The sequence below is a fragment of the Haemorhous mexicanus genome, chromosome 28, assembly GCF_027477595.1.
Source record: "Haemorhous mexicanus isolate bHaeMex1 chromosome 28, bHaeMex1.pri, whole genome shotgun sequence".
Lineage (NCBI taxonomy): Eukaryota > Metazoa > Chordata > Aves > Passeriformes > Fringillidae > Haemorhous > Haemorhous mexicanus.
In genome coordinates, this window is record NC_082368.1 from 3006287 (window position 1) to 3034023 (window position 27737).

Below are 27737 nucleotides of genomic sequence, written 5' to 3' on the forward strand. Positions count from 1 at the left end.
TGAAATGGGTTTTAATATCTCTACTGACTTTGGGCAGCAGATTTGTTACCAGCCCGGAGTCTGGCTCCTGAGATAGGCACGGGTCTGCACGAGGCTGAACTTTGGGGTAAAATGGCAGGTTCAGAGGGGGGATATGGGGTAGACGGTTCGGGAAGGCTGCACCCTCCTGGTACCTCAGCAATGGGGAAAGGAACAGGGCACCGTGCTGCCAGGAGTTAGGATAAAAGGGAGGCTGAGTCCTCGGAAGCCCCGAGAGAGAAAACCCCGAGGGCGTGTGCCCCAGTGAACTCTCTTCCTTTATTCGAATAAATTAAAGGACTCCTATGTCTCCTTTTTGGACATAGACCTCTGGCGTTTTGGACCTTCCTGACAGTCCCCAAGGGTGACTTCAACAAGGGATCTAGAGGCCGGGCTGAGGCAGCGCCCAGGTGCGCCCGGAGCTCCCTGGGGACAGCCGCGTCCGGAGCGGCCAGCTCTGGGGCGAACCGCCGGAGCGGAGCTGGCAGCCGCCAACCCTGACAGTGCTGAGGCCCCGACTTCGCTGCGAACCGCTGCTCCGGGGCTATCCAGCCGCTCCGGAGCTCGCCGCCCCTCAGGCCGTGTCAGCTTGGGGGAGGGAGTCAGGGAAGGGAAGGAGGGAGGCGTGCGTAGAACGGCTCTGAGGGCGCATGAGCGAGGTGCGCAGCAGGCTGCGGGCAGCTCCGCGGCCGGCCGGGGCAGCCTCCAGCGCTGCAGGAGCCCAGCGCGGGCCGCTCCCGCAGGTAACGGCGGCCCGGGGCAGCGCCGGGCCCGGGGCGCGGCGCGGGGGCCGCTGAGGCGGCGGGGGCGGCGCCATTTTGCGGCGCTTCGGACCGGGCTCCGGTGCTGCCTTCGAGGCGCGGCCCGGCGTGAGGGAACTCGCGGGTGTGCTGGGTGTGCCTGGGAGCTCGGTCCGGGCTGGGGCACCCCGGTGGGTGTGGGCCCGGAGCGTGCTCGCCTCACGGCTCGGGAAGCAGCTTAGGCAGGGCCATCTCCGGTGCGGTGCGGAGCGCAGCCTCGCTCCGTACGCGGTGGGGCTGTGAGGAGCTCTGGGCCCGCAAGTATCGCCTCTGGTTCGGTGGAGCTCGCACAAAGCCCTCCGGGGCGGGACAGCCCTAGCCGGGGTTGCCGGTGCGGTGTCACCGGGCCCCCACGCCGCCCGGGGGTTGCCCGGCTGAGCCCGGAGCGCCCAGCGCGGCCGGGCCGGGGCTGCCCCTCACCGGGGGGCTCGGAGGAAAAGTCCGGCCCCATGGTGCCCAGCAGGGTTGTGCGGTTTTGTCTGTGCTTCATTCAGCACCAGAGTGGTGTCTTTTTCCGTGCTAGAGGAGGTACCCGTGAGGCAGGTTCACTCAGGTTTGCCAGGAGGGGAAATCCTGTGTGGCCGTCAGCTCTCACCTATGGCCCGCTTGGCATAGTGATGTGTCTGTCCTCTGACCTGGTCGCTAGGGCCATGTAAAATGTTAAAATGTTAAAAGTGATTTCTCAAAGCAGCTGCTGCTTGGAATGATACAATCTGGATTACAGAAGCTTTATGTTGTGTTAGGCTGCGAACCACAATAGGTTTATTCTGTAAATTAATGGGGATATGCCAGCTTCTGTTTTATCTCCTGCTTTGACTCCATGGCGAGCATCAGTTGAGTTTATTTAGCCCTTTCCAAATACTAACAACCCCTTTTCTAGGTAAGAAAGGTGCTTCAGGCGTTCAGTCTTGGGAGCAGCTGGCCAAGAAAAATGAATTAAGGTTTAGGTAGGTATTTTTAAAGAGGAAAAGTTTATTTGAGCCTATTGATGAGAGGACAGATTCATGGTTTTGAGACCTATCTTGCAAAATATCACATGCTGGGGCTGCCTTTAATACCTCTGAGAGTCTGCCCTGGCTGTGGAATGCTTTCTATTCTTTGGAGTGTTCTTTCCAGGCAGTTCTGTGTAACGGGATTTTTACAGAGCATGGAAGATGCCTCTAGGGGAAGCCTCCATTTTGATTGCTCTGCCTAACTCGAGTAATTCTGATGCTCCTGAGTTTGCTGTCAGGTTTTTAAGATGCTGAAATGTGTTTTCAGGTTCCTGTGTGGGTTTTTTTTTCACTAAGAGTCTGGAAAATACCTTGGCTTTTCGTGGGGTTTGGTGCTAAGTAGGTTTAACTGTAGGAAGCACACATTGTTGCAAGGTGAAGCATGCAATTAAAATTATTTCTTAATAATTTGAGAAGATTTAAATATGTATCAAATGAAATGCCACAGTCAAGGAACCAAAGCAGATGGATGAATTGCCCATAAATTTCTTTGGCATGAAGTGAGTGAAATATTCTTCTAAGGAATAGGTAATAAGAATGTTTAAATAAAGGTATAGTATATAAAAATAAAGGTATAGTGTATATATAGTGCACTGGAGCACAATGCAGGGATTAGAGTGAAATTTCAACACTCAGTTAATTTATTTAGAGAACTCCAGCTATGTTTTGATACCCAGATGGATTAATTAATGGAAGTGGTAGAAAATACAGGGTGTAAAACACAGGTGACTGTTGAGCCTAGTATTTCACTATGTTGTAGAGAAACTCAGGAATCCAGAAAATTCTAAATAAGGAAATGCTAATTTGCCATGCAGTACTGTGGTATTTTCAGGCAGCTAGTCAAGAAAATTTGAATTGGAAGACCATCAAACTTGATTCATGCAACCAAAATATCAGAGACTTCTCTACAAATAGAAACACAAGGAGCATCCTTATTTGTATTCAGCAAAGAGTTGGAGTATATGTGCTGTTATGGAAGTTTATTTTTATATAAATACTACTCCAGTGAATTTTATAGGCATGAACAAGATTGTAAGTGCCCTGAAACACAATGTGTCATCTTGGACTGGCAATTATATGCATAGATTCAGTTTTGGGTTTTTTTTTTTTAAATTTAAAAAAAAAAATGCTCTGGAGTAATTTGCTCTGAGTGACAAGGAAAATCTGCAAGAGAATCTAAAGCCATTTCTGAGCAGTGGAGGTAGCTTTATTTTTTATAACATCCTTAGTACCTGAGACCAAGGTTGGCAGAGTGCCAGTCCTGCCAGCTTTAGGGAGCTGCATGTAAGTGTAGCATGGATCCCATCAGCACTCAGGGATGTGGGCATTTCTTTGAGATGAGCTTTTAGGAAGCCCCAGCACATCTTGTGGTGTGGCATCTTCCTGATGCTCTGTTTCTGCAGGTGATATTTCCCAGTGCTTTTAAACATCTCTTCTGGTTTTTCAGACAGTTTAGACCTGTTTAAACTACTTATCTTGAGAGATACTCTCTTCAGCCTTAGCTTTATCCCAGATCCAATATGGTTATTATATAACCTAGTATTTTTCATTTTACTTACATTTCATTACATAACCTGGTATTTTACATTGTTACTTGCATGGCAGAATGACTGCAGAACTCTACTTGATCCAGGTCAAACTGAAAACTGGAAAAATTGCTATTTTTACATGCCTGACATTTTTCTTGCATGCTTGAGCTTAGGTATTATGTTTGCTTATTTCAGAACTGCCTCTGAACCACAGTCCAGAAAGAAGAAACAAACCTCTTGGTTGAAGTTGAACATTTGTCTCTGAGAGTAAGAACAGAGCCATGCCAGTGCTTTCAGAAGACTCAGGTAACTCAGCTGCATGCTTTCAACAGAACAGGGGCTGCAATCTTACCATAGGTGTGTCACACATAAAATGAATTCAAATTGGAGTAAAGTGTAAACAGAATTATGAGACTTCAACTGGAGTTTTTGAGCAATTATCTACAAGAAAGAGGGTGGAATGTAAAAAGTGAAAACTAATAAAGTTTGTCAGGAAACAGTTTCCTAATAACCCTAGAGCACCTGAGTATGTTCTGACAGAGCTGAGTATGTTCTGATAGAGCTGAGCATATTCTGATAAACTTGAATGTATTCTGATAGGCTCCTGTAGGCAAAGTTGGACCTCTCAGTGTAACAGTGCCTTCTACACCTGCTTGTTAAAGATCAGCCCATGTATATCTGCTGCTTGCTGTGTCATTTCTTAATATTTTATGAACAGGGGTTGGTAAACTTTGTTAATATTCTTCCTTTTAACTTAAAATAAGTGACTTTGTTCAAAGCTACTTTACTAGTTTCTCCATTATGCTGCCCAGGGGGAAGTCATGGATATTAAATTGTGCTTAGGGTTAAAGCAGGAATGAGTTTGTGTCTCCTGGATCAAAATCCACTCTGAGGTTCATGGAGAGAATAGCCACAGTAATAGATTTGAACCCTCTCCACCTTTTTTTATTTTCTGTTTTGTTTTGGTCTTGTGTTCCCAGACATGGTTCACCTGGGAACATGGGAAACTCTGGTGTTTGTCTGGCCATGTGTGCTGCAAAATTGGGATATTGGTGATTTAAATGCTTTTTAGAGAACTAGCCTCAAGCTTTGATTCCACCACAATGGAAATCTACTCCTGTCCTTTCTTCCTCTGGTCAGGCCTGGCTTTTTATAGGTGCCTCAGAGGTAGAAGGGGCAGGAGAACACTTGTGAGCACAGCTGCTGGAGAAGTAGAGCTGCTAAAGGAGGGCATTCAGTCATTTTGAGGGTCTGCTGTGGTATTAAAATTCAAAACTTGTAAGAGGGAAACAAAGGGTTCTGGAAACTAAGCATAATAAACAAGAAGTGGGAAATGTGAAAGATAATTTTTTAATCTATATATATTGCTTTGTTAGCTTTTGCCTTAATGTGATGCTGTGTTTGCCACTTACAGAGGGAGTGTTGCAAAAGGAATGGTGGCTAAACAAGAGATAAACATGAGTCTCTCTGCAAATTTGATCATCACCAATGTGGTAGCCAAATAAATGCAGTGGCTTTTAAGTCTGCAGTAGAAGGTCCAGTGAGAAATCCTGTGTACAATGTTTTTGTTCTGTCCTGAATCTAAATTTAGGATTGCACGAAACTTTGGCCCTTTTGACATCTCAGCTAAGACCTGATTCAAATCATAAAGAGGAAATGGGATTCCTTAGGGATGTCTTCAGTGAAAGGAGTCTCAGCTACCTGATGAAGGTAAAAGTTTATATTTATTTATGTACATTCTCCTTACAGTTTACTTTTCCTCTGTTCCCTGGATTTATCAACCATTTACTTTGCCAAACTTTTTTTTAAAGAATTCTCTACTGACCAAAGCATATGTGTGTTTAAGAACAAACATTAATAATGTTTGACTATTAGCATATTTTGTTCAGAAATAAATTTTTCTGCTCTTCTTGCTAAAATGAACATAAAGTGCCCCATAGCTAAAAAGTAATGTGAAATGGTTTCATTTTTTTCCTTATGCTCCTAAAGTCTTTACAGATTTTCTGACTGAAACTACCATGAGCAAAAAGAAAACTAAGACTCCTAAACAAAACAAAAATAACCCTAAGAGAGATTATTTTTCTGACACATCTCAGATAAATTATCTTCCTTAAATAGAAAAATATTCCAGTGTGGGTATATTTGGAAAGCTTTGTATCTCTCTGTAGAAATATCCCTGAATAATCTTTTTTCAGATTCATGAAAAGCTCCGTCATTATGAAAGACAGAGTCCAACTCCTGTTTTACATAGTGCAGCAGGATTAGTTGAAGATGTGAGTAAAAATTCTTGTCTCCTAATTTTTCTATTATTTATGCCTGCTTTCCTAACAAATCAAAGCTTTGCAATTGTGCTATATGTGAACATATTTCTCATCTTCCTCAACTGTCTTGGTAATCTGTTGGCCATGATTAATCAAGGAAATGAGAGCTCAAAAATACCAAGTCATTAAATGTCAACTGAAGATGGACCCGTTCAGCTAGAAGGAAAGGATGTTATGAGTGACCTTCCTAAGGGAGAGGCCCTGTCCTACAGTAGGCCATCCCAGCTGAGCATTCAATCTTATATTCAGCATTAAAACCCTTACAGCCCAGGCAGGCACTGCTGTTGGTTTGAGTTGGAGGGACCTTGAAAGGTGATCTCATCTAAGCACCACAGGCAGCTCACCTTTCCCTGGATCAGATTGCTCACAGCCCTGTTTATCCTGATTTTGAACATTTCCAGTGCTGGAAATATTGGCAGCCTTGTTTCCAGCATCTCACCATGCAGATGTTCTAGCATCTCACCATCTTCATCATAAAAAAATTCTTCCTTATAGCCAATCTAAATATGGATAATCTAATTCTTCTTTATAGCCAGTCTGTTCTCTTTCAATTTAAAGCTGCTGCCCAGTGTCCTGTCCCTACAGGCCTTGGTAAAGAGCTTTTCTCTCTCTTGTAAGCCTCCTTTATGTGCTGAGTTGTTGTAGTTGAGACAGAGACAGCACAAAGCAACACACTCCATTTTCAGAAGGCTTTAAACTGTTTTTATTGTGGCATGCATGCTTTTTATGTGTTCTTACAAAACTCATAAGTTTACACTTTACTCATTGGTTACCAGAGACAAACAAAGTGCTCATTGGAACAGGCAGTTCAGGTTTCTCTTATTTATTCTTCTTTCTTTCTTGGTTTCTCTTTCAACAACGTTGGTAGGAAATTCTCTCGGGGTAAACATGGATCCTCTGATCAAACTTCTCTCTGGCTCACAGAAGTTGCTGTAAAACCTCTTCCACACTGAATGACAGCAGTAAAGTCTCCCCCAAGCCCTCTCTTCTCCAAGCTGAGCAATCCCAACTCTCTCATCCTCTCCTCATAGGAGACGTGTTCCAGCCCTGTGAGCATTTTGGTGATCCTCCTGTGGGTGCCCAGAACAGGTCTGTGCACTGGGGACTCTGGAACTGGACACTGCTCTGGCTGAGGGGGTCTCATGGGGACAGGAGGAGAGACAGGATCACCTCCTCTGACCTCTGGGTGAGGGGATCTCATGGGGACAGGAGGAGAGACAGGATCACCTCCTCTGACCTCTGGCTGAGGGGGTCTCATGGGGACAGGAGGAGAGACAGGATCACCTTCTCTGACCTCTGGGTGAGGGGGTCTCATGAGAGCAGGAGGAGGGACAGGATCACCTCCACTGACCTCTGGGTGAGGGGGTCTCATGAGAGCAGGAGGAGGGACAGGATCACCTCCTCTGACCTCTGGGTGAGGGGGTCTCATGGGGACAGGAGGAGAGACAGGATCACCTTCTCTGACCTCTGGGTGAGGAGGTCTCATGAGAGCAGGAGGAGGGACAGGATCACCTCCTCTGACCTCTGGGTGAGGGGGTCTCATGGGGACAGGAGGAGAGACAGGATCACCTTCTCTGACCTCTGGGTGAGGAGGTCTCATGAGAGCAGGAGGAGGGACAGGATCACCTCCACTGACCCAGAGGTCAGGAGGTCTCATGAGAGCAGGAGGAGGGACAGGATCACCTCCACTGACCTCTGGGTGAGGGGGTCTCATGAGAGCAGGAGGAGGGACAGGATCACCTCCCCTGACCTGCTGGCCCTGCTTCTCTCCATGCAGCTGGGATACAGTTGGCTTTCTGGACTGCAAGCACCCATTGCTATCATGTATCTGATGTTTCATCTACCAGGATCCTCAGGTCACTCTCCTAAGGGCTGCTCTCAATCAGTTTGTGCCCCAGTCTGTTCACAGAGCAGAGTTGTGTCTTAGGTTTGTGTGTGACACAATGCCCTGTGCCTGTGAAGTGAAATTTATTCTGCATTTGCTGGCTCTTTACATGCAGCTGTTTTCTACCTTAGCATAGGAAGGAGCAGTGGAAGGTTTGGGAGCTGGAATATTTCCCTTCTCAAAGTCAGGAGACCCCAGTGCCCCCCTTAACATGCAGCACACCCCCTGTCCCTGTTCCCACACACACTGTACCACCTCCACAACAGTTTCATTGTTGCTGCCTGTCAAGTCATACAAAATTTCCATCTTTAGAATAGCAGAGAAGTTTTTTATAGAGCTATATGACTTCCCTGCTTAGAACCCTTAACAGGGTAAGGAAATCTCTTTTTTCTCAAGCCATTTTCCCTTCCTCCTCCCTCCCCTGCCTTCTCTCTCCTCCCACCCCCTCAGCCCAGTGCAGAAGTGCCTCCATTATTTCTCTCATCTTTCATTTAAAGTGCCTGAGAGGCCAGGGCATATTTTGGTGTCCAGGTTTTGCAGGGGAACAAGGGAACTTATGTTGCATGTTCCACACAGGTAATACTAGATGACTGCAGAAAAGTTTAAAGTCTTTTATCAAATAATACAAGTGTTGTTTCAGGTATCATTTATGTATTCCATATAGAGTGTAAAATTTCAGAACTCACTTCTGAAATTCTATCGATTGAATAACTCTTAAAATGTGTGTTTAGGGATTATGATTCTGATTCCTAATGCTGTTTCCTGTACTATCTAATAAAAATAGATAAAGCAACTTTGGTTTCTTTCAGGTTTCGTGCACTGTGGACTGGGATCAGTTCTGATCTGTGCACACTACTTTAATGGATGATAGATGTTAGCAAACACTCAACAGAAATGTAAATACATTATCTTGTCTGGTGGACTCCTTTAATTTTGAGGTTGTAAATTTTTATTTTAAAGGTAATAGAAGAATTGCAGACAGCACCAGTGAATAATGAAGAAAAAGAGCTGCTTCAGCTGTTGTCAACACCACATCTCAGGGTAAAAACCACATTGGGAACCTTAAAGAAATGCCTTTGCAGAATTATAATAGAACATTTTGTAACAGAAAAGTTACATAGAAGCCTCCTCCAAACTTCTTTTCCACTGGGATTTCCTGCACAGACTTTAGGATATGAGGGAAATTGAAAAGAGACAGCTTTCCTTCATAATGCACCGTGCTGTCTTCCATTCCTCCCTTCCTTACTGTTTTCTGAGGGACCAGAAAAGAAAAGAAAAGAAGGATACCTTCTTGCTTTTCATTGTCCACTTTGTTTTACATTGCCCACAAAAAACTTTGGTTTTTGTTGTTGCCTGGATTTATTTTAAATATTGACATATACCAGTATATAGTTTACATGATGGGTAAGGTAATTGCTAAATCTTTTTTGGAGGATTTGTGGTGAGGGTAGAAAGGGGGAGGTTTAATTTTGCTCTAATACTGGAAACATGAGAATGGGAATTGTAATATTACTCCATTACATGACTGTTTTTTATTTCCTTTATGCAGGCAATGCTTGTAGTACATGACACTGTAGCACAGAAGAACTTTGACCCAGCTCTTCCACCTCTGCCTGATAATTTTGATGATGATTTTGATGAGGAATCAGTGAAAATTGTTCGGCTAGTGAAAAATAAAGAACCCTTGGTACATATTAGATCACCCATCTCTAGTCATAAAACTTTATGGAGCAAGAGTGTTATTGGGAGCATGGAGGAGATACTTGAAGATGTCATCAAACAGCCTTCAGAAACTTGGAGTGTTCTGAAGCTTATAAAGTAACAAAAAATCCAATTTAGTAAATGATAAATGCACCTTCACAGTTTTGCATATAGCTGCTTTGTGGGCATAGTTTATAATGCCAGGAAACACAGGGAAGAAATTGTATACGTTGAAGCAATTATGCTGATTATATCTATTAATTCTTTTGATACTGTAGCTAACATGCAATGACTTCATGTGTTCACTTGCATGAAAGTCAGTGAGAGTATGTTTGATACCTCTATATAAGCATTATATTGTCAAGGTCCTAATTTTATACAAATGGAAATGGAAGAATTGATTCCCTAAGGAAAAACAGTTGTATTGGGAAAGAAATCTGCTTTTTGTGTGTCACAGAAGGGAGCAGTGACTGAATTTCTGATTAAAGCTTTGCATTGCCAGCAGAGGTAGGAAAAAAATCCAATTACTTGGCTTTTGTTGTTTTTGCATATAAAAGTGCTGACTGTTGTCACTGTGGGACACGAAACAGCACGAGCACACACACTGCTGCTCTCAGGGTGAAGAAAAGGGAGGTTTATTTTCTGACTCTTAACATTTATGGTTTTCCAAAAGTGACAGGGGATTGGAGGGTGACAGTGCCACCTCTCCAATGACACTGGACAAACCAACAGTATCAAATTTCTCCTCTTCCACAAAAGAATGCAAAACAATAAGTTATTTACAGAAAGTGTGTGAGAAAGTTTGCTACAAGAATGTAAACATCAGAAGGCTTAGAAAATCTTAAAAAATCAGGGTGACAGACTGTATTTATAAAGAGTCAGAAAAGAAGGAATTTGTTACAATAAGCTGTTTTGCACACTTGAGTGACTTTGCTGACCACAATAATGCAGGAAGTATAAGCACTTACCAAAGTCAGCAGAAAGGAAGGTGGGTGCACCTTCCCATAATCACTTGGCATGGGCAAAACTTGAGTAATGGTGGAAATCATCAAGGAGAAAGAGGAAATCCACAGAATAAATTAATTCCAGTTGAAAAGACATAATAGCATACACATTATTTCTCTGGTTGCTGAATTCAGGGCACATATCTTACCTTTTTTTGGGTGGGGGGTATGTTTTATTTCAGGGAGCTACCATCAGAAGAGATGAACACACAGGAGCTGTGATTGTAGCAAGGATCATGAGGGGTGGTGCAGCTGATCGCAGTGGTATGATTGCACTAGTTCATTTCTGACTTGCATTTGGAAACCTCTCAAGTTTCCTGAGCATGCTCTTAGCATTTCTGTGTTTCACCAGTAATCTGTCCATCTAATTACATCTGCTTTTTATTAGGAAAAAATGAAAACAGAGATGGAAGAAGTATGTTTGAGCTTTAGAAAAATGCAAAGAATGTTTTTAGGTTTTAATCTGGTAGCTTGGTTTATTCAGTGTATCATGTGTTGTTTTCTGTTTGCTTTAGTGAGAAATTCTTTTATGTCAGTTAACAGTAGCTATATATATGGCAAGTACACATTTCTTATTGAACTGGAGAAACAAACTAAATCTTGTAGAGTCTCTTAATGGCTTGTTAAAAAAAAAAAATCAGTGTAGCATTCTTTCTGTGAGTGTGAGGTATTGATTTGTCAGGTGACTGACGTGTCATTCCTGCCTTTATATTCCTGGGTGTCTCCTGACTTCATAAGATTTGGACACACTCATGAAACTATTCCAGTTTTGCATACTTAATACTGATCCAAATAGTGTTTTTCCAGAGTTCCTTGCCACAAGTTGCCTGTCTGCATGCTGCTCTCCTTTGAGACTGTGCTGCATGGAAAAAAAAAGTGCCATTAGGAGTAAAGGCAGGAGACCCTGAGGCACATGTCCAACAAAGGCACTTGGCTGTGGTACTAAATCCATCAGTGTGGTTGAGGGAGGAGAGGAAGTACATGCTAATGACTTAGGCTGGACATCAGAGGAGTAGTGCTTTCCAGTCTCTAGACCTATTTTAATTTACTTACCATCTTTTCAGGTCTTGTCCATGTTGGAGATGAACTAAGAGAAGTCAATGGTATTACTGTGCTTCACAAACGACCAGAAGAAATAAGTCAGATTTTGGTCTGCACTGATTTTCATTTCAAGATCTTTTCTGTTTGGTGATCTAGTAATTACAGTAGATGATGAAATTTAACCATGAGTTTAAAATATAGAGCTAAAAGATGCAATCCCTGCTTGTCTTTGCATTAAGAGTTTTTCTTCTCCCAGTGGATTAGTCTTCTCCTTTTGACTTCAGAAACTTCTGCGAACTGGATTGGTACCAAGTAAGATACAAATACAAAGTTACCATGTTGCTCTGTCAAGAACTTCCCTTTAATGCTTTGTTTATGGCAAGCAAGCTGCAAATTATAAATGCACTCCTAGGGGATGATCCATAATGTGGTTTGTTGGGAGGCTGAAGAGAGTCTTGTCCGTGTGCTCAGTGGAGCTGTCAGTCTGTCCTTTACCAGCAGATTCCTGGTGACATGAGCAATTTCTTGCTTCAAGCTTCTCTAACATGAATAGCCACAAATCTTGGTAGAAAGTGGTGTAGCTCTTATGCTTCTTTATCTCTGATTTCCCTCTTGTGCTGTGGTTCCCCCTTGTCTTGCTGTGGAGTGGAGTTAGGGGCACAGTAAGGAGACTGGTGGCAGTTCCATCACCTGATTTCAATTTACATCCAATAATCCCAAATAATGCCAATGACTGCTTTTAACTTGGGGGGCAGGGGGTATCAAAACCACTATGAAATAGTGTGTAAAGTTTTATTTATGGGGGTCTTGGGATGCTATTTATCTGTCCTGTGTAATTTCTAATTACATATGTCCCATGTGAGTTAATGCCTGAAGTGTAACACTTTCTTTTTCATGGTTTATTTTTTGAAGAAAAGCTACAAATGTTTGTGTTTACTTTTTAATCTGTGCAGAACTGCAGGCTTCCCTACAACACAGTTCATCTCATGCCAAACAAGGCATCTAAAACATGAGATAAACCCATTCTAGATTTCTGAAGGACCTAAACATGTTTTTTAGTTTACTATAACTAATAATTGTAATTTTCTAGCAAAGATTTCTAGAGTGAAAGTAGGTGTTTATTTTGTAGATGCTTATATTTCATTCTAACAAGTTAGCTACTATATGGAGAAAACAAACACAGCAGTATTTTTCAATACAGCAGCACTTTAAAATGATTAGTTTGCAAAAAATTTAAGTCATTGTTGCACTAAAAGCCGCAGAAGTATGTAATGTACTCTGAACTGTAGCCCAGAAATTATTGCAATTGCTAAAAGCAAACAAAGGAATTTTAATGCAGGTCTTAACAAGTTTTAGCCTGGTAGTTACTGTGGATATCTCCACTGTTGTTGGGTTATAGAACATCCTGATGTTCTCTGTAATGCAGTTAAGTAGTGGATTAGCTTGGCCTGTTAGAGTTCTGAGGAGGAGACAGCTGCTAGCTCCTTAACTGGAGCCTGAATAGTCTGCATTGTATCCTTGTCCTGCCTTCAAAGTAAAAAACCATTTCTGTTTTTCTCAGGCTCAGTCTCAAGGGTCAATAACACTGAAGATAATCCCAGCCATCAAAGAAGAAGATCGTCTCAAGGACAGCAAGGTATGCAGCTGCAGCACCGAGGCACATCTTCACCCCTCTGTAAATGCAGCACTCCTGCAGACTCCTCACTGAGCTGCAAAGATAGCAGAGGGCTTTTTGTGCACTACCCTTCTCTTCTTGACTCTTCTGCTCTCCATCTTGGCACATGTTCTATAGCATTTCTGAAATCCTGCCTCTTCTTTTGGGTACCTGTAACTAAATTGAGTGTCCTGCTGTCTCCTCTCCCCACGGCAGCTGCAGTCTGTCCATTATCTCTGGGCATTTTGCCACTCACTGGAGTGAAAATGGACCTGCAGAGCTGCATTCACCATGTGACCCCATCAGCCCATTTCATCTGCCCTGCCTGATCAGCAAGAAGTGATTGCTCATCTGGTCCCTCACAAGATTCCTCTGCCAGTGTCTCTGCCTCCCTGCTCTTGGTTGCTGATCCTTGAATCCCACAAATCACTTTCTGAAGTGGTTCTGCTCTTGTGTTAAGATACAAATCCAAAGTTGAACAGTAGATTTTGATGCATTAAAGGAACCTTTTAAGGACAGTCTTTACAACTGGGCAACTTTGCCAAAAATCCATTTTTACTGTTTTTTCTCTCCCCTTATTTTTTTTTCAACCATTCCTGTTACCAACATGTTTTATGAAAAAACCTTTCCTTAGGATTTTTCCCTCCTGAGAAGCTGAGAGGCCTCAGGAACAAACTGTAAACAATTCTTGTCTGCTGCTGTGGAATGCACCAGGTGGATCTGGGATTGGTCTCACCTGGTTGTTTCTAATTAATGGCCAATCCCAGTCCAGCTGTCCAGACTGTCTCAGTCAGAGACAAACCTTTGTTATTCATTCCTTTTCTATTCTTAGCAAGCCTTCTGCTGAAATCCTTTCTTCTGTTCTTTCAGTATAGTTTTTAATATAATATATATCATAAAATAATAAATCAGCCTTCTGAACATGGAGTCAAGATTCTCATCTCCTCCCTCATCCTGGGACCCCTGTGAACACTGTCACAATTCTTTTATTGCATTTTGTACTTAATGTAGATTGTGATCTGTGTTTCTTAGAACTTTGGTCTTTTGGGTCTCATGTTCCACAATTCTGGGTATATTTTGGAAAGTTAATTTATTTTTCTGCATAAGCTGCCAGCTGTCTGTATTTTTGAGTGCTTGCAGGAGGGATAAAGTATATGTATCATTAGCAGTGTTAGCACTGGGGAAAGCCTTTTAAAGGTAAACTTTTAAAATTCCAGATAGGACAAGAAGAAATGCCATGTTCCCTTTCTCTTGCAGGTGTTTATGAGGGCACTTTTCTGCTATAACCCCAAGGAGGACAGAGCCATTCCTTGCCAGGAGGCCGGGCTGCCGTTCAAACGACGCCACGTGCTGGAGGTTGTGAGCCAGGATGATCCCACGTGGTGGCAAGCCAAACGTGTTGGGGACACCAACCTCAGAGCAGGCTTGATCCCCTCAAAACAGTTCCAAGAAAGGTTTGTCAGCACAGATTACAGGATTTGTTTTTCTTTCCCATGTATACAGTGTCACTCTGTTGATCAATTGATTTTATGCCTGTGGTGGTGTTCACAGGGGTGCCAGGACAAGGGAAGAGATCAGAGTCTTGACTCCATGTTTCAGAAGGCTGATTTATCATTTTATGATCTATATTGTATTAAAAGAAAATGATAGACTAAAACTATACTAAAAGAATAGGAGAAAGATTTCATCAGAAGGCTAGCAAGGAATAGAAAGGAATGGAATGATAATAAAATCTTGTGACTGACCAGAGAGTCTGAGACAGCTGGACTGGGATTGGCCATTAATTAAAAACAGCCACGTGAGACCAATCAAAGATGCTCCTGTTGCATCCCACAGCAGCAGATAATTATTGTTTACATTTCCTTTCTGAGGCCTCTCAGCTTCTCGGGAGAAAAATCCTAACAAAAAGATTTTTCATAAAATATGTCTGTGACAATGCCTGGTTTTTTTCACAGAAAATGAAAGGCATGGTCATGCCAGGGTAAATACAGCTAAGGGGAAACTGCTAAAAAGCTCCATCTTCTCCAATTATATAATAAAATTCCTAGCTTATTTTGAGTATTTTCCCATTGTCTAAATGCTTTGTAGCATGAGGACACAAGCACTTGCTAAACAAACATGGATGAAATGAAATGTGCAATATCAGTCTCTTAACCAGTTTGGCTTATGGTTATGTGTCTGTATTTCACAGCCTTGTCCTTCCACTGATTTATTGTAATTCTTTTGAATTTATGCACAGATATTATGATCTGATCTTTCTTCTGGCTCCTAATGAGTATTTACCTCCTAGAGCTTGAAGTTTCTCTGTTTTCACAGCGAGATACCTGCACCTTCTAAAGCAAAATATCCCTCAGTTCTTGTCTTTGCAGTACAGAAGTCCTATTTGAGAAGGAATCTGTTTTAATCCACTGGTCTCACTTTGAGATTCTTGCTGCAAATCATTATAAATGTCTTCTTTGGATTGTGGGTGTTACAGAGGGGGGTATCTAACAATTGAACAGGTCTGATGCTGTTGCTGGCCTGCATCATTTCCATAATTGAGGTCTTGGCTCCACTACATGAAAGCTCCTTTGAAACATGAGGCAAATTTTGCCTCTACAGCTGTTTCCTTCTTCCTGGGCATCCATATGTGTCATTAAATGCTGCACTGCTGCACTGCAGTCTTTTAAATTGTTTCAACGTTGTAAACAAGTAAAAAGATGTACAAATAAAAGGAAATAGAAATTCCTTCAGTGTCTGTTTTCTGTAGAAATGCCTGAGCAGCATTTTTTGTCTGTTTAAATATTGCAAAAAAAAAAAAAAAAAATTTGGGAGGAAATTGTGGTTTCAGTTGCCAGCAGAGAGGGATTTCTTGAGGGCTGGATTTTTGTGCTGGGTTGTTGGGGTTTTTGGTGTTGGGTTTTTCGTGGGAAGTGTTGAGCAAATAGGAAATGTGATCTGGTTTGTGATTTTAACACTTAAGGAAAATTTTGCTTGATGCTCTGTTCTTACATTTTCACACAATGTTTGGTTTGTTTACTAGTAAATAACAGAAAACTTCAAACTGATCTGGAAAAAGGTGGATAATTTCTACTTATGCACAGCTCAATGGCTGCTTTGCACTAAGGTTATCTAGTTTTCTTAATGTTGCAAAAAAGATCATGTGGGCAAAAGGGAAATAGAAAAAAAACCAGATTGATAAACTCTTGATTTCTATGCTCTGATACATGAAAGCTTTAAATGTTTTAAAATTTTCTTTTCATTCCCTTACCAGTGGAGGGAATGAAAACACTCTGAATAATCTAGCTAACAATCTGAGACTGTCATAGTTTTAAATAAAACCTTTTAAATAGTTGTATCAGAAACATTTTAACTTTTTTTTTGAAAAAGCACTGTGTCATTCTTTATTTCCCATGCTATAAATTCTCTATAATTCTGAGTTGCCATATCTAAAATAGAATTATTTTCCATCCAGACGACTGACCTACAGGAGAACAACAGGCACCCTGCAGAACACCAGAACTCTGAAGAAACCATTATGTGAGTCTGTTCTGTTCTTTCAGTGATGCTTTAATTGATACTAAGTTCTTAGCTTTGTTTGTTATTTCAACAATGATGTGTTTGAGTGGATTTGCCACTGATTGATATTTTTAACATGCATGGACACAAGGGAGGAGGAGGATTTGGGTTTGAGCTTTACCCAGTGTTGTTAGTGCCTATTGTTTTCCAAAATCATAGCTGTCCCTCTCTTCCTGCTCTCAAGAACATATTTACATGCCTTAAAATTTGTTCACACTTCCTCTATGGTTTGAAACTTGAAAGCTGCAAAAATAACCTAATGCATCTTCTGGAAATTCATCTATGAGTGCATGAAATTGCTCTAAACTCATGTGAAAATAAATGTAGCTTTAAGGAGGATAAAAATCACTGAAGCTGGAAATATAATCTATATTTCAGGCTTAATGTTACAGAGTTGGTGCTAAGTAGACTTTAGAGTGATTGTTGTTTACAGCTCTGCAGTCTCTGTCACTGAATTATTCACAAAACTCTGTTTGTGAGGAAATTGCTGGGAAGTGCTGGAAAGCAGAAGGAGTTACAATTCCCCCAAAAGGTGTTTCTGTTGCTCCTGGGTGTTTTAGCACAGCTGATGTGGAGGGAAGCCTGTGGCTGGGTGCAGCCAGGACTGTGCAAGGCCTGCCACCCTTGTGTAGACAAGGATTCTGGAATCCCTTGGAGTACCAGAAGTGAATTTCTGCCTTTGCTGCATGATGAGTTACAAATATTCTCATGCTACAAGGAGGGCAGATGCTCGATCAAGTTACAAAATAGCATTACTGGTTTCAATGAAGCTTTTCCAAATGAGTTTCCATTACACTCAGATGAGGAGCCATGTAATGAGGAGTGCTGCCTGAGCTCTATCTCAGATGTTTTCAAGACAATTAAGCTGATCACTGGTTATAACAACTCCATTTCAGCCCGCAGTTCTTTAATCAGTTGATAAGGGTATTGTATTGCAGTACTTTTTTTAAAATAGAAATTTGCCTGTTAAGCAAATTAAACCTGAACCTTCCTTTCCATTTTCTCTAATTTTGCTCAATTATTTGTCCATCTTTTAATATCATCCTAACTCTGCCTTTCATGCTAACTTATAGATGATCAGTCTTCTGACAAAGGTAGGTGCTCTCCTAACTCACTTTCTGTCTGAATATAAACAACCAAAGTATTTCCTAAAATAAAAATAATACAATTTTCTACAATTCCAAAGGGAACAGTAGATATATTGTTCCTAGAACATTTTCTTTGTGAATTATTATTTAAACTAATCTAATTCAGGTTGATGACTTAAGTAATGGTGACTTCCAAGTTTGCTTTTCTGATTCAAGAGAAAAGATTTGTGTTCTGAGATGTATTTACATGTTCTGGAGGTTTCTGAGTGAGGTCAAGACTGGCAAGTTAAATGCAGTCTTTGTATCTGGTATGTTTAAAAAATAAAGAAATATTGGGGTTTAACCTTTCAGGGCACCCTTGTCAATCCTGATTTGTCTTCATTGTTTTCTGTGTTATTTTCATTATGAGCTACTCTGTTGGGCTTGTGCAGTTTATATGTCATGTACCAGCTGCCTTTCCAAATGTCAGGTATTTCCTGTTCAATTCCATATGCTGTGGGGTTTTTTTTTCACATTACAGTTGCTTGTTGATATTCACATTCCAAGTATTAAATATTCCATCAGCTTTGATGAAAGTACAGATCATATTCTGTAATTAGAGTGTAGCAGCCATGGGCAGCTGTCAAACACAGTCTGAAAGAGCCTGCCTTGAACAGCAGAAAACAAACAAAACAGCTCTGACCTTAGCTATGATCTTATTGCTGTTAGTATTTTTTCTTAATTTGTGTTTTTTCTTAATGTTCTCTTCATTTCTTAAACTCCAATCTTTTGGGAGTACACATGGGCTTTGCTTGATCACAGTTATTCATTAAAAACCAAAGTCCTCTCTTGACTGGCACCTTTGGTTAAAGGTTCCAGTGCTGGATATTTTACTTTATCCCATACACCACCACCTCAAAATGAGTGGAGTTCTGTAAATATTACAAGGTGTCTAAATGTTAACTAGGCATCCCTCTTTCAGGAAGTTTGAGAACTCAGTATTTTTTTTAGGATATCAGTATTTTTTTGTAGCTAAGAATCATGGTTTTGTTGTGCACACTTCAGGGGCCTTGGAGGTGGTTGTAATTTGAGGAGGTTGGGGGTTTTTAACATGGTATTTTACATACATGCATGTGACCAAAGCATCAAATCTTTATTTTTTTTAATAAAGATAATTTAACTTGGTCAAAATGAAGGGGGTTAGAGTTCATCCTTGTAATTTCTGATGCCCTTTTGTCAAGCCCAGATGATAATGAAATATCAGAAGAGGTAATTTTCTTATATAATCATACTCATTTATAAGGTTTTTAATTTAAAAAAAAGAGCTCTGTGTTTGTGGAGTCTTCTTTTTTACTGAAGTCTGAGTCTCATATTTTCACCAGCTGCACTCATCAAATGTCATGAATGCTGCAAGGCATAAACTCTGGGAACTGTAAATACCAAGATATGAAATTCTCTAGTTCAATATCAAAGTCAAGGATTTTTTTCAAATATAAACCACTAGTCAATGGAAGTATTTTTTTAGTATTAGCAATGATTATGTTTAAAAAGTACCTGCAAACAATGCAGGATGTAAAGTTTCTTTCCTTACCAATGAGCCAGACTTGTATCACACACATTGTCTAAGATATTTCCTTCCTCCCTCTCACTCTCCTTTCCCCTGTGGCCTCTCCCCACTTCCTTGCTTTGGAATTTGCAGAAGACTGTGACTGTGAAGGATATTTCAATGGGCACTACATAGGTGAGTAACCAAACCCTTTACCTCTCCCCTGGCACACCCACCCCAAAATGGAAACAAAACACCCCCACCCAATAAAACCCCCCAAAAAACCAACTCCACATGAAAAAAATCAAACTGGACTATTGAAATCAACTTCCCACACATTCATAATCTCAATTATCTCTGTCAAGAGGCATGGTCTGACTTTGGCATAACCAATACTTGGCAGCTACAGTTTTGAGAGGGGGATTTTATTATAGGTTGGGTGTTGGGTTTTCTGTCCCATATTCAGTGGGATGTTAGGGTTTCTATTCCATATTCAATGGGTTTTCTATCCTATATATTAGGGTTTCTATCCCATATGTTAGGTTTTCTGTCCCATATTCAATGGGATTTTAGGGTTTCTATCTCATAGGGGAGGTTTTTTATCCTATAGGCAATGGGATATGAGGTTTTTTATCCTATATATGAGGTTTTCTATCCCATATGCAATGGGATGGGAGGTTTTCAGTCCCATATGTGAGGTTTTCTATCCTATAGGCAATGGGATACTGGGTTTTCTGTCCCATATTCAATGGGATGGGAGGTTTTCTATCCCTTATTCAATGGGATGTTAGGGTTTCTATCCCATATGCAATGGGTTTTCTACCCCATATATTATGGTTTCTATCCCATATGTGAGGTTTTCTACCCCATATTCAATGGGATATGAGGTTTTGTATCCTATATATGAGGTTTTCTATTCCATATGCAATGGGATGGGAGGTTTTCTGTCCCATATGTGATGTTTTCTATCCTATAGGCAATGGGATATTGGGTTTTCTGTCCCATATTCAATGGGATGTTAGGTTTTGTATCCCATATTTAATGGAATGTGAGGTTTTCTATCCCATATGCAATAAGATGTTAGGTTTTCTGTCCCATATATTAGGGTTTCTATCCCATATGTGAGGTTTTCTACCCCATATTCAATGGGATGTGAGGTTTTTTATCCCATATGTGAGGTTTTCTCTCCCATATGCAATGGGACGTGAGGTTTTCTCTCCCATATATTAGGGTTTCTATCCCATATGCAATGGCAGTTAGGGTTTCTATCCCAATCCATATTTTCCCCCTTCCCTGGAGCCCTTTCCATTTTTTGGAGCAGCTGCCAGTAACATTCTGCTCCTTGATCTCAGCTTTAATATCTTCACCACCTTTTCCTAATGGGAGCAGCTTTTGTTACAGATTTCTCCTACAATCTGACCATATCTGCACTGATTTGATTATAAACAAAATGTATGGGAATAACTCCCATTTGAGGACAAGAACTTGAGGCTGAAGAAGTTGGAAAATCTGGGTTTATCTTTCTCTTTTGTGCCCAGCTGGTTTACGCAGGAGCTTTAGGTTGAGTCGAAAGGAGAAGGAGAGCAGTGGCAGTGAAGGCAAGCAGGCAGAGCAGGCAGATGGAGCAGAGTTCCTCACATATGAAGAGGTCACAAAATATCAGCAACAGCCTGGTGAACAGCAGAGGCTGGTGGTTTTGATTGGTAAGGTACCCAGCTTTTTCAAAATTTTTCACATTTTTCCCTCTTCACTAATCTTACACTTCCAGGGACTTTTCTTGCATGTTTGGTTTGGGGGTTTTGTGGTTCTGGTGGGTTTTTTAAATGTTTTTCTGGTTTTTGTCAGAAGTCACTTTTTTATTTTAAATTACATTTTAAACGATTTTCACATTTTTCCCTCCTCCCTTATCCTGCACTTCCAGAGGCTTTTCTTACATGTTTCATTTTGGGGTTTTTGTGGTTCTGGTGGGTTTTTTAAAGTATTTTTCTGGTTCTTGTCACAACTCTCTCTTTTATTTTAAATTACATTAAAATACAAAACAAGGAATCAAATTCACCAAATCCTTCTAAAAATAATGGTGCAGGGCTAGTTCTCATTTTTTTACTCACTTTCCTTTGGTTTTTACTCCAGTGTTTGGGCTGTCAGAACTGTTGGTGAAGATGCAGATGATAGAATTATCTATCAAGATTTTGTGTGCAATTTCATTTCAGCTTATCAGCCTTGTGCTAAGCCAGTTTCTCAGGATGCCCTAAAATTCAAGGGTTTCTCATAGAACTGGCTGCTAAGATCAGATTTTAGTGCCTGCCAGGTGATTGTCCAGCAGTTCAAAGAATTAAATTTGTTCCTGATGATCTTCAAAGCAGAGTATGGCAGAGCAGGTCATGAGTTCTCTTGTGAAGAGCTTTCTTCAAGCACACTCCTGAATCATATTCTTTGTGTGAAACTGATACATTTTCTGCATTATTTCTTTTCACACAGCAACCTGTCAGACAGTTTTATTTTATTTTATTTTATTTTATTAGGTTGTTTGGGGGCCAAGTTAAGTGAGCTCAAGCAAAAAGTTGTGTCAGAGAACCCCCAGGAGTATGGTGTTGCAGTTCCACGTGAGTAAAATTCACTGATTTGTGTTTGTCACATCTGTATTCCATAAATGCTGTCTAATGGATGTCCTGCCATCTGCACTAATGATAATTTCTGTTCTGATTATTGATTATATGAATATTCCTGAAGTACTTCTTTTTTTCCTCATTGTAATATCCTATGTTTGCCCTTAATAGGTGAATAAATCATTATGTAACTTGGCACATCTGCACTTTGGAATTCTGTCAGCTCAGTGGGGTTTTTTTTGTGTTTTCCTGAGTGGGCAGATTGCATTTTCTCAATGTCTTAAAAAAAAAAACTGAATACTGGAAGAAAAAATTGAATGTGACTCGCAAAAAGAGCTGGTGGGATAAAATAGTATCTTAAAAGTCAGCCAGAACATTGTGTGTTTGAAAGAGGGTGATTTTTCTTGAGAACAGCATTACTGCTGCAGTTAAAAAACAAAAGCAGACAGCAATAAATCAAGTCAAAATTTGGGCAAGATTTGAAGTTGGTGATTAAGCATTAAGCTGTTGATTAAGATTTTAAGCTGTTCAAACAAGCAGGTCAGAGTAATAGAGAAATTGATGATTCTTGCATGGCTTTGTGGCTAGAGTTACACTGAATTTCTCTAACTGGATTATTTTCTAAAAAAAAAGGAATTATCAGACACACACACAAAAAATCAATTCTTATTTTTATTCCCCAACAAGCTACTTTTTGAACCCAAGAAGTTAACATTGAGAGCACTGTTTATATATTATTTAAAACCTTTAAAAAAAAGGTTTTCGGGCAGACTTCAGTAAGTTAGCAAAAGAACTCAAGTGAGTAATTCCTACTTGAATTTAAACTACACCAAAAAAAATAGCAGACATCACTTTCATGGTCTGGCACAGATTTGCAGAATGATCATCAAACTTCTCCTACAGTGATAACAATTACAAACAGAAATTACACCACAAGTAAAGGACTCACATAATTATGCACACAATACCTTGGGAAACAGCCATCAACATTCTTACTGTAAATTCAGTATAACTTTATATATTCCTGGTTTTATTTTTGAGCTTTCCAAGAAAATGAAAGTCCAGAATCCAGACAATTAAGTGACACTGTTTTCTGTAGGATTTACTCTGCTAAATCTACCAGCTGTAAGAGGGATGCTTCCTAATTTTTTTTTTTTTTGTTAGTTACAGCACTCCTGGGAGCAAAACAACTTCATTTTTGGTAATACAGTATTTGAGATTGAGTTTAATACAAAATTCTGTGGTCTGATTTATATTTTGTTCATTTGAATTTGCCACTCTGTAACTTTTTTGAAGTTTTGAAGTTTTTTGAAGGTTTTTTTTTGTTTGAAGTTGGGAAAATGTGACTGGAACTAAGCAGAGAAAACATCTGCAAAGGCTGATGTGTCTCCATGTCTTGCTTCCCTTCTCTTCTAGATACAACAAGGTCAAGGAAAAGTCATGAGAGAGAGGGAGTAGAATACAATTTTGTTTCTAAGCAATCATTTGAGACAGATGTGCAGCAAAACAAGTGAGTTCATTTTAAGATATTGGTATAATTGACTATTTAAAAATATTGCTTGCTTGGTTTTACATCACATGAATACCAAAATCAGGTGACAAGTTGGACAAGCTGTATTTGAAGGATTCAGCCTTTAAGTAAAAAGCTCTTTACAGAGTCTGGACTGTTAGAGCAAACTCCAACATTTAGCTGGCAGCAATTTAGGAATAACATCAGGAGGAGGATCCTGAGGTAGAATTTAAATAATCTGCATAATGATTGGTGAGAATGGAATCTAGTGAAAGTAACAGATTCACTTAGTTGGGCTGCTCACTGTCTGTTTAATATGATGGAAAAGTTTTATTCACAAATCTCCCTGAAAGTGTGTGCTAGACTGAACCTGTGGTTATACCTGACATTGTGAGCCTGAACATGTTTTCTCCAAGTTCAGATCTCTGCTAGGCTCCCAAAAGATGGGAGAATTGCAGTCCATTGCCTTGCCAGCTTTGTTCTGTTTTCTGTGAAAAATATCCATTCTTCTTCCCCTTTTTGTCAGTAGTGCTCATTAACTGTTAGTGATTTATGAAGAATTGCTACAAAGCAAGGAAGGAAAAAAAAAAAGTAAAAAATATAAAATCCCTCCCCACCCACACCCAGTTCTCTGCCTCTTTCCTCCCTCTTTGACTGTTTTGACTTCAGGAAGCAGCTATCAAATGTTCTAAGTGAAATATTGTTAATATTTTTTGTAGATGGTATTTAAAAGTGCATTGACTTTTTAGATTTGTGGAACACGGAGAGTACAAAGAAAACTTGTATGGCACAAGTCTGGAGGCAATCCGGTCTGTGATGGCCAAAAAGAAGGTTTGTTTGGTGGATGTGGTACCTGAAGTAAGTTCTGCACCTTTTAAAGAATGCAAATATCATTTCCTGCTGCCTGAGCAGAATGGGACTCCTGGGAATGCAGTGCAGTGCTCACAGTTCCTACAGTCCAGCTGGGACATGCCTTGCAAATAAGATTAGATACTTCAGAGAAATAGAACTGGGAAAGATGCACTGTAGTGGGAGCCACGAGGGGTCATTTGAGATGATTGGCTTTAAGGCATTTACAGCATGCTCTGATAGACCAAAAAACACTTTATAATTTATTGAAATTAGGAAATATTGGCTTCTGATTGTGATGGTGTGAATTATAACATCTGTGTTGTCTCACCCTTCACATGAGACTGAAAATGGAATAAAAGCTTTTAAAACCCCTCTCAGTTACCCATCTCTGGGTCAGAAAAGGGATTATCCAGCACAGCCTGGATGTCTCTTTAGTGATCCTCACTGTGGGACTTTTCCCTTGCTGTAGGACCACTGTGCATCCCTGTCCCAGCCTGCTCAGGTCCTAGAGAGAACCCTCACAACAAAGCTGTTCTTTCCATTCTAGTTCTGATTTTAAAAAACTCTGTCCCAGCCTGCTCAGGTCCTAGAGAGAACCCTCACAACAAAGCTGTTCTTTCCATTCTAGTCCTGATTTTAAAACTGCTGGCCATGCACACCCAGACCCCCCAAGGCTCTCATTTGTAGGATCTCAAGGGTGCAGTACCCATTTCTGGGTGCAGATACAGAATGCAGGAACACCCCAGAATACAGAATCACCCCAGGACAGGAGCAGTGTAAGCAGTGCCAGCTCTTATTACCCCCTTGCTGTGAGTTAATACTTGAAAATTTGATCCAGATTTTCTGACTGGGCTAGGAGAAGGCTTGTGGTACTAGCTCAGATGAATTCCAAGTTTAAAATTTGCAGTGTTGTGCTAAGGCAGTTTCTCAGGATGCCCTGAAATTCAAGGGTATCTCATAGAACTGACTGCTAAGATCAGATTTCCTGATTTAGTGCCTGCCAGGTGATTGTCCAGCAGTTGTTCAAAGAATTAAATTTGTTTAAATAAATTTGCTGCTTAGGTGAAGCAAGCCATAACTTGCCCATGAATCAGGGGTTTTTATACTTTCCTCAGTATTTTTTGCCATGTCCTTGGCCCTTGGAATCCCAGTGCTATTCAGGCCATGCTCCATTCACTCTTGTGTGCTCACTGGCATGAGCCTTTGTTTGAAGAGCAAAAGATTGCTGTGGTCAGATGTGTAGGAAACAGGACTTCACACCACAGCACCAGTGAAACCACTGAAACCAGTTTGAGTCTTGTGGACATGTGGCTAAAAGAAGTCTGATAACAAAACTCATCTGTTCACAGGCAGTAAAGCACTTGAGGACTCCTGAGTTTAAGCCTTATGTCATCTTTGTGAAGCCTCTCATTTCAGAAAAGAAAAAACATGTCTTAAAATCTCACATGTCAGAAGAAATCTCATCCCCTCTTGTGAGTATTCCAACTTCTGATCTCTTCTTTTTAGAGATGAAAGAACAATTTGGGCTAGCACTGAAAGAGCTCCTCTCCCATAACAGGAGTCAAAGTGGGGCACTAAGTAGGTCCTGGAGCCTTTCAGGTGCAACTTCAGAAACTGGAATTTTTGATTCCTTATTACCCAAGTTTTAAAGTAACACAAAGCCAAGTGCCAGTCTTCCATTGGATCTGGGTACTTCATCAAGGCTGCAGCAGGGGAAGCTGAACTCACATAAACCAACAATCATTTTACACTTCTGATGAGAAAGGAGCAGCCCATCAAAAGGGGATTTTGTTTTACCCCCAAAGTGAAAGAGCTGTTCCATGAAAGAGCTCCTCTCCTATAACAGGAGTTAAAATGGGGCACTCAGTAGGTCCTGGAGCCTTTCAGATAGAATTTCAGAATGGAATTTTTGATTCCTTTAAAGTTTTAAAGTAACACAAAGCCAAGTGCCAGTCTTCCATTGGATCTGGGTACTTCACCATGCTGCAGCAGGGGAGGTTGTGGTTATTAACTGTTGTGGGTTTCAGGACCAGGTGAGAGATGAGAACTGGCTCAAGTTCTCAGAAGGCTGATTTATTATACTAGGATATTATATTAAAAGAAAATTATATACTAAAAACTCCACTAAAGAAAGAGAAAGAAGACATCAGAGGCCTAGAAAGGAATGAATAATAAAATCTCATGACTGAGTCAGAGTCCAACACAGCTGGACTGGGATTGGTCATGAATTAAAAACAATTCACATGCTGGGTAAACAATTCTCCAAATCACATTCTAAAGTAGCAAAGCAAGGAGAAGCTGAAGCTTCCCAGCTTCTCAGGAGAAAAGATCCTGGCAGAGGGATTTTCCAGAAAATATCACAGTGACAGGAAGTCGCTGCTGAACTCAGACAAACCAACAATGATTTTACATTTCTGATGAGCAGCCCATCAAAAGGTGATTTTTTTATACCCCCAAAGTGCCACCCACACCAGTGCCAGCCAGTGTTTAATGGTGTACACACAGAACAGTGTGGGGATGTCTTGAGGATCAAACCTGGACCAGCTGCAGCTTGGTGATGTTTGTAAACCTGAACCTAAATTTATGTGTTACAGAACTTAGTTCACTTGGTAAGTTTTTGTGTAAGCCCTCAAAAATACTGAACTGGGACAGGGTATGCAGCATTTCTTTTCAGATTTGAGGATTATGGTTCCCATATCTTGGGTTAAACTACATAAAATGAAGTATCACCATTTTCTGTCCCTCCTGTAACATATTTTCCCCCTTCCCTGAGGCCCTTTGCATTTTTTGGAACAGCTGCCTGTGGCATTCTGCTCCTTGATCTCAGTTTTAATATCTTCTATTCCTAATGGGAGCAGCTTTTGTTACATATTCTCAAAGTAATGACTCATTGTGCTTTAAAATACTATATACTTTTAGATATATACAAAAAATTATATATATTATTATACATAGTATACAATATATATAAATATATAATATACAATATATATATATTGTATATTATTGTAAATATATATTAAAATAATATATACATACGTTGAAATGCCAGTAACCAGGACGTGCTGTAAATTTCATACCAACATCTTGTGTTGATCAGCAGGATGAAGAACAGCAGGAAATTCTAAATTCAGCAGCATTCATTGAAGAGCAGTATGGCCATTTAATTGACACTGTACTGGTGAAAGAAGATCTGCAGAGTGCATGTAATGAGCTGAAAAGTGTGTTAGATAAACTGAACAAGGATTCATTCTGGGTGCCAGTCAGCTGGGTTAGGTCATAGCTTCTGACCATGTTTGAGGGAAAGACTGTATAAAAATGTTCTGTAAATACATGAATTAGAAAAGGGAAGTACACTGAATTTGCTTCAAAACTGCTGGTCTTACCTAGAAGGCAATAAATAAAGACTGTATGAGGAAAGAATAAACAAAGTCACAAGCTGACACTGCCTTTCTGAGTCAAAATTAGTGAATAGCAGCTGTCATTTAGAAGTTGATACTCAGACCAAAAAGCCAGTCCAGTCTTTTACTGATCTTTAGACTGGAACTTGTGCATTTTGTTACAGTGGTGTTTCACAGAGGCTCCCACACTTCCAGAGCATTTTGTGCTGAGACACTGACAAGATGGAAGGTTTGTCCTTTGGCCACACATTC

The 27737-nt window shown here is 40.5% G+C and overlaps 1 protein-coding gene across 1 annotated transcript; it reads left to right on the plus strand.

Moving 5' to 3' along the window:
- Nucleotides 1-612: 612 nt before the first annotated feature.
- MPP3 (MAGUK p55 scaffold protein 3) lies at nt 613-27515 on the plus strand. Its single transcript, XM_059869069.1, has 19 exons — nt 613-761; nt 3535-3645; nt 4931-5049; nt 5535-5612; nt 8506-8586; nt 9095-9232; nt 10433-10514; nt 11315-11400; nt 12853-12927; nt 14203-14399; nt 16400-16464; nt 17577-17597; nt 19270-19311; nt 20655-20819; nt 21639-21719; nt 23139-23232; nt 23982-24090; nt 25434-25556; nt 27188-27515. Exons 2-19 carry the CDS (start codon nt 3621-3623, stop codon nt 27365-27367), a joined length of 1761 nt encoding a protein of 586 aa, XP_059725052.1. The 5' UTR covers nt 613-761; nt 3535-3620; the 3' UTR covers nt 27368-27515.
- Nucleotides 27516-27737: the final 222 nt, after the last annotated feature.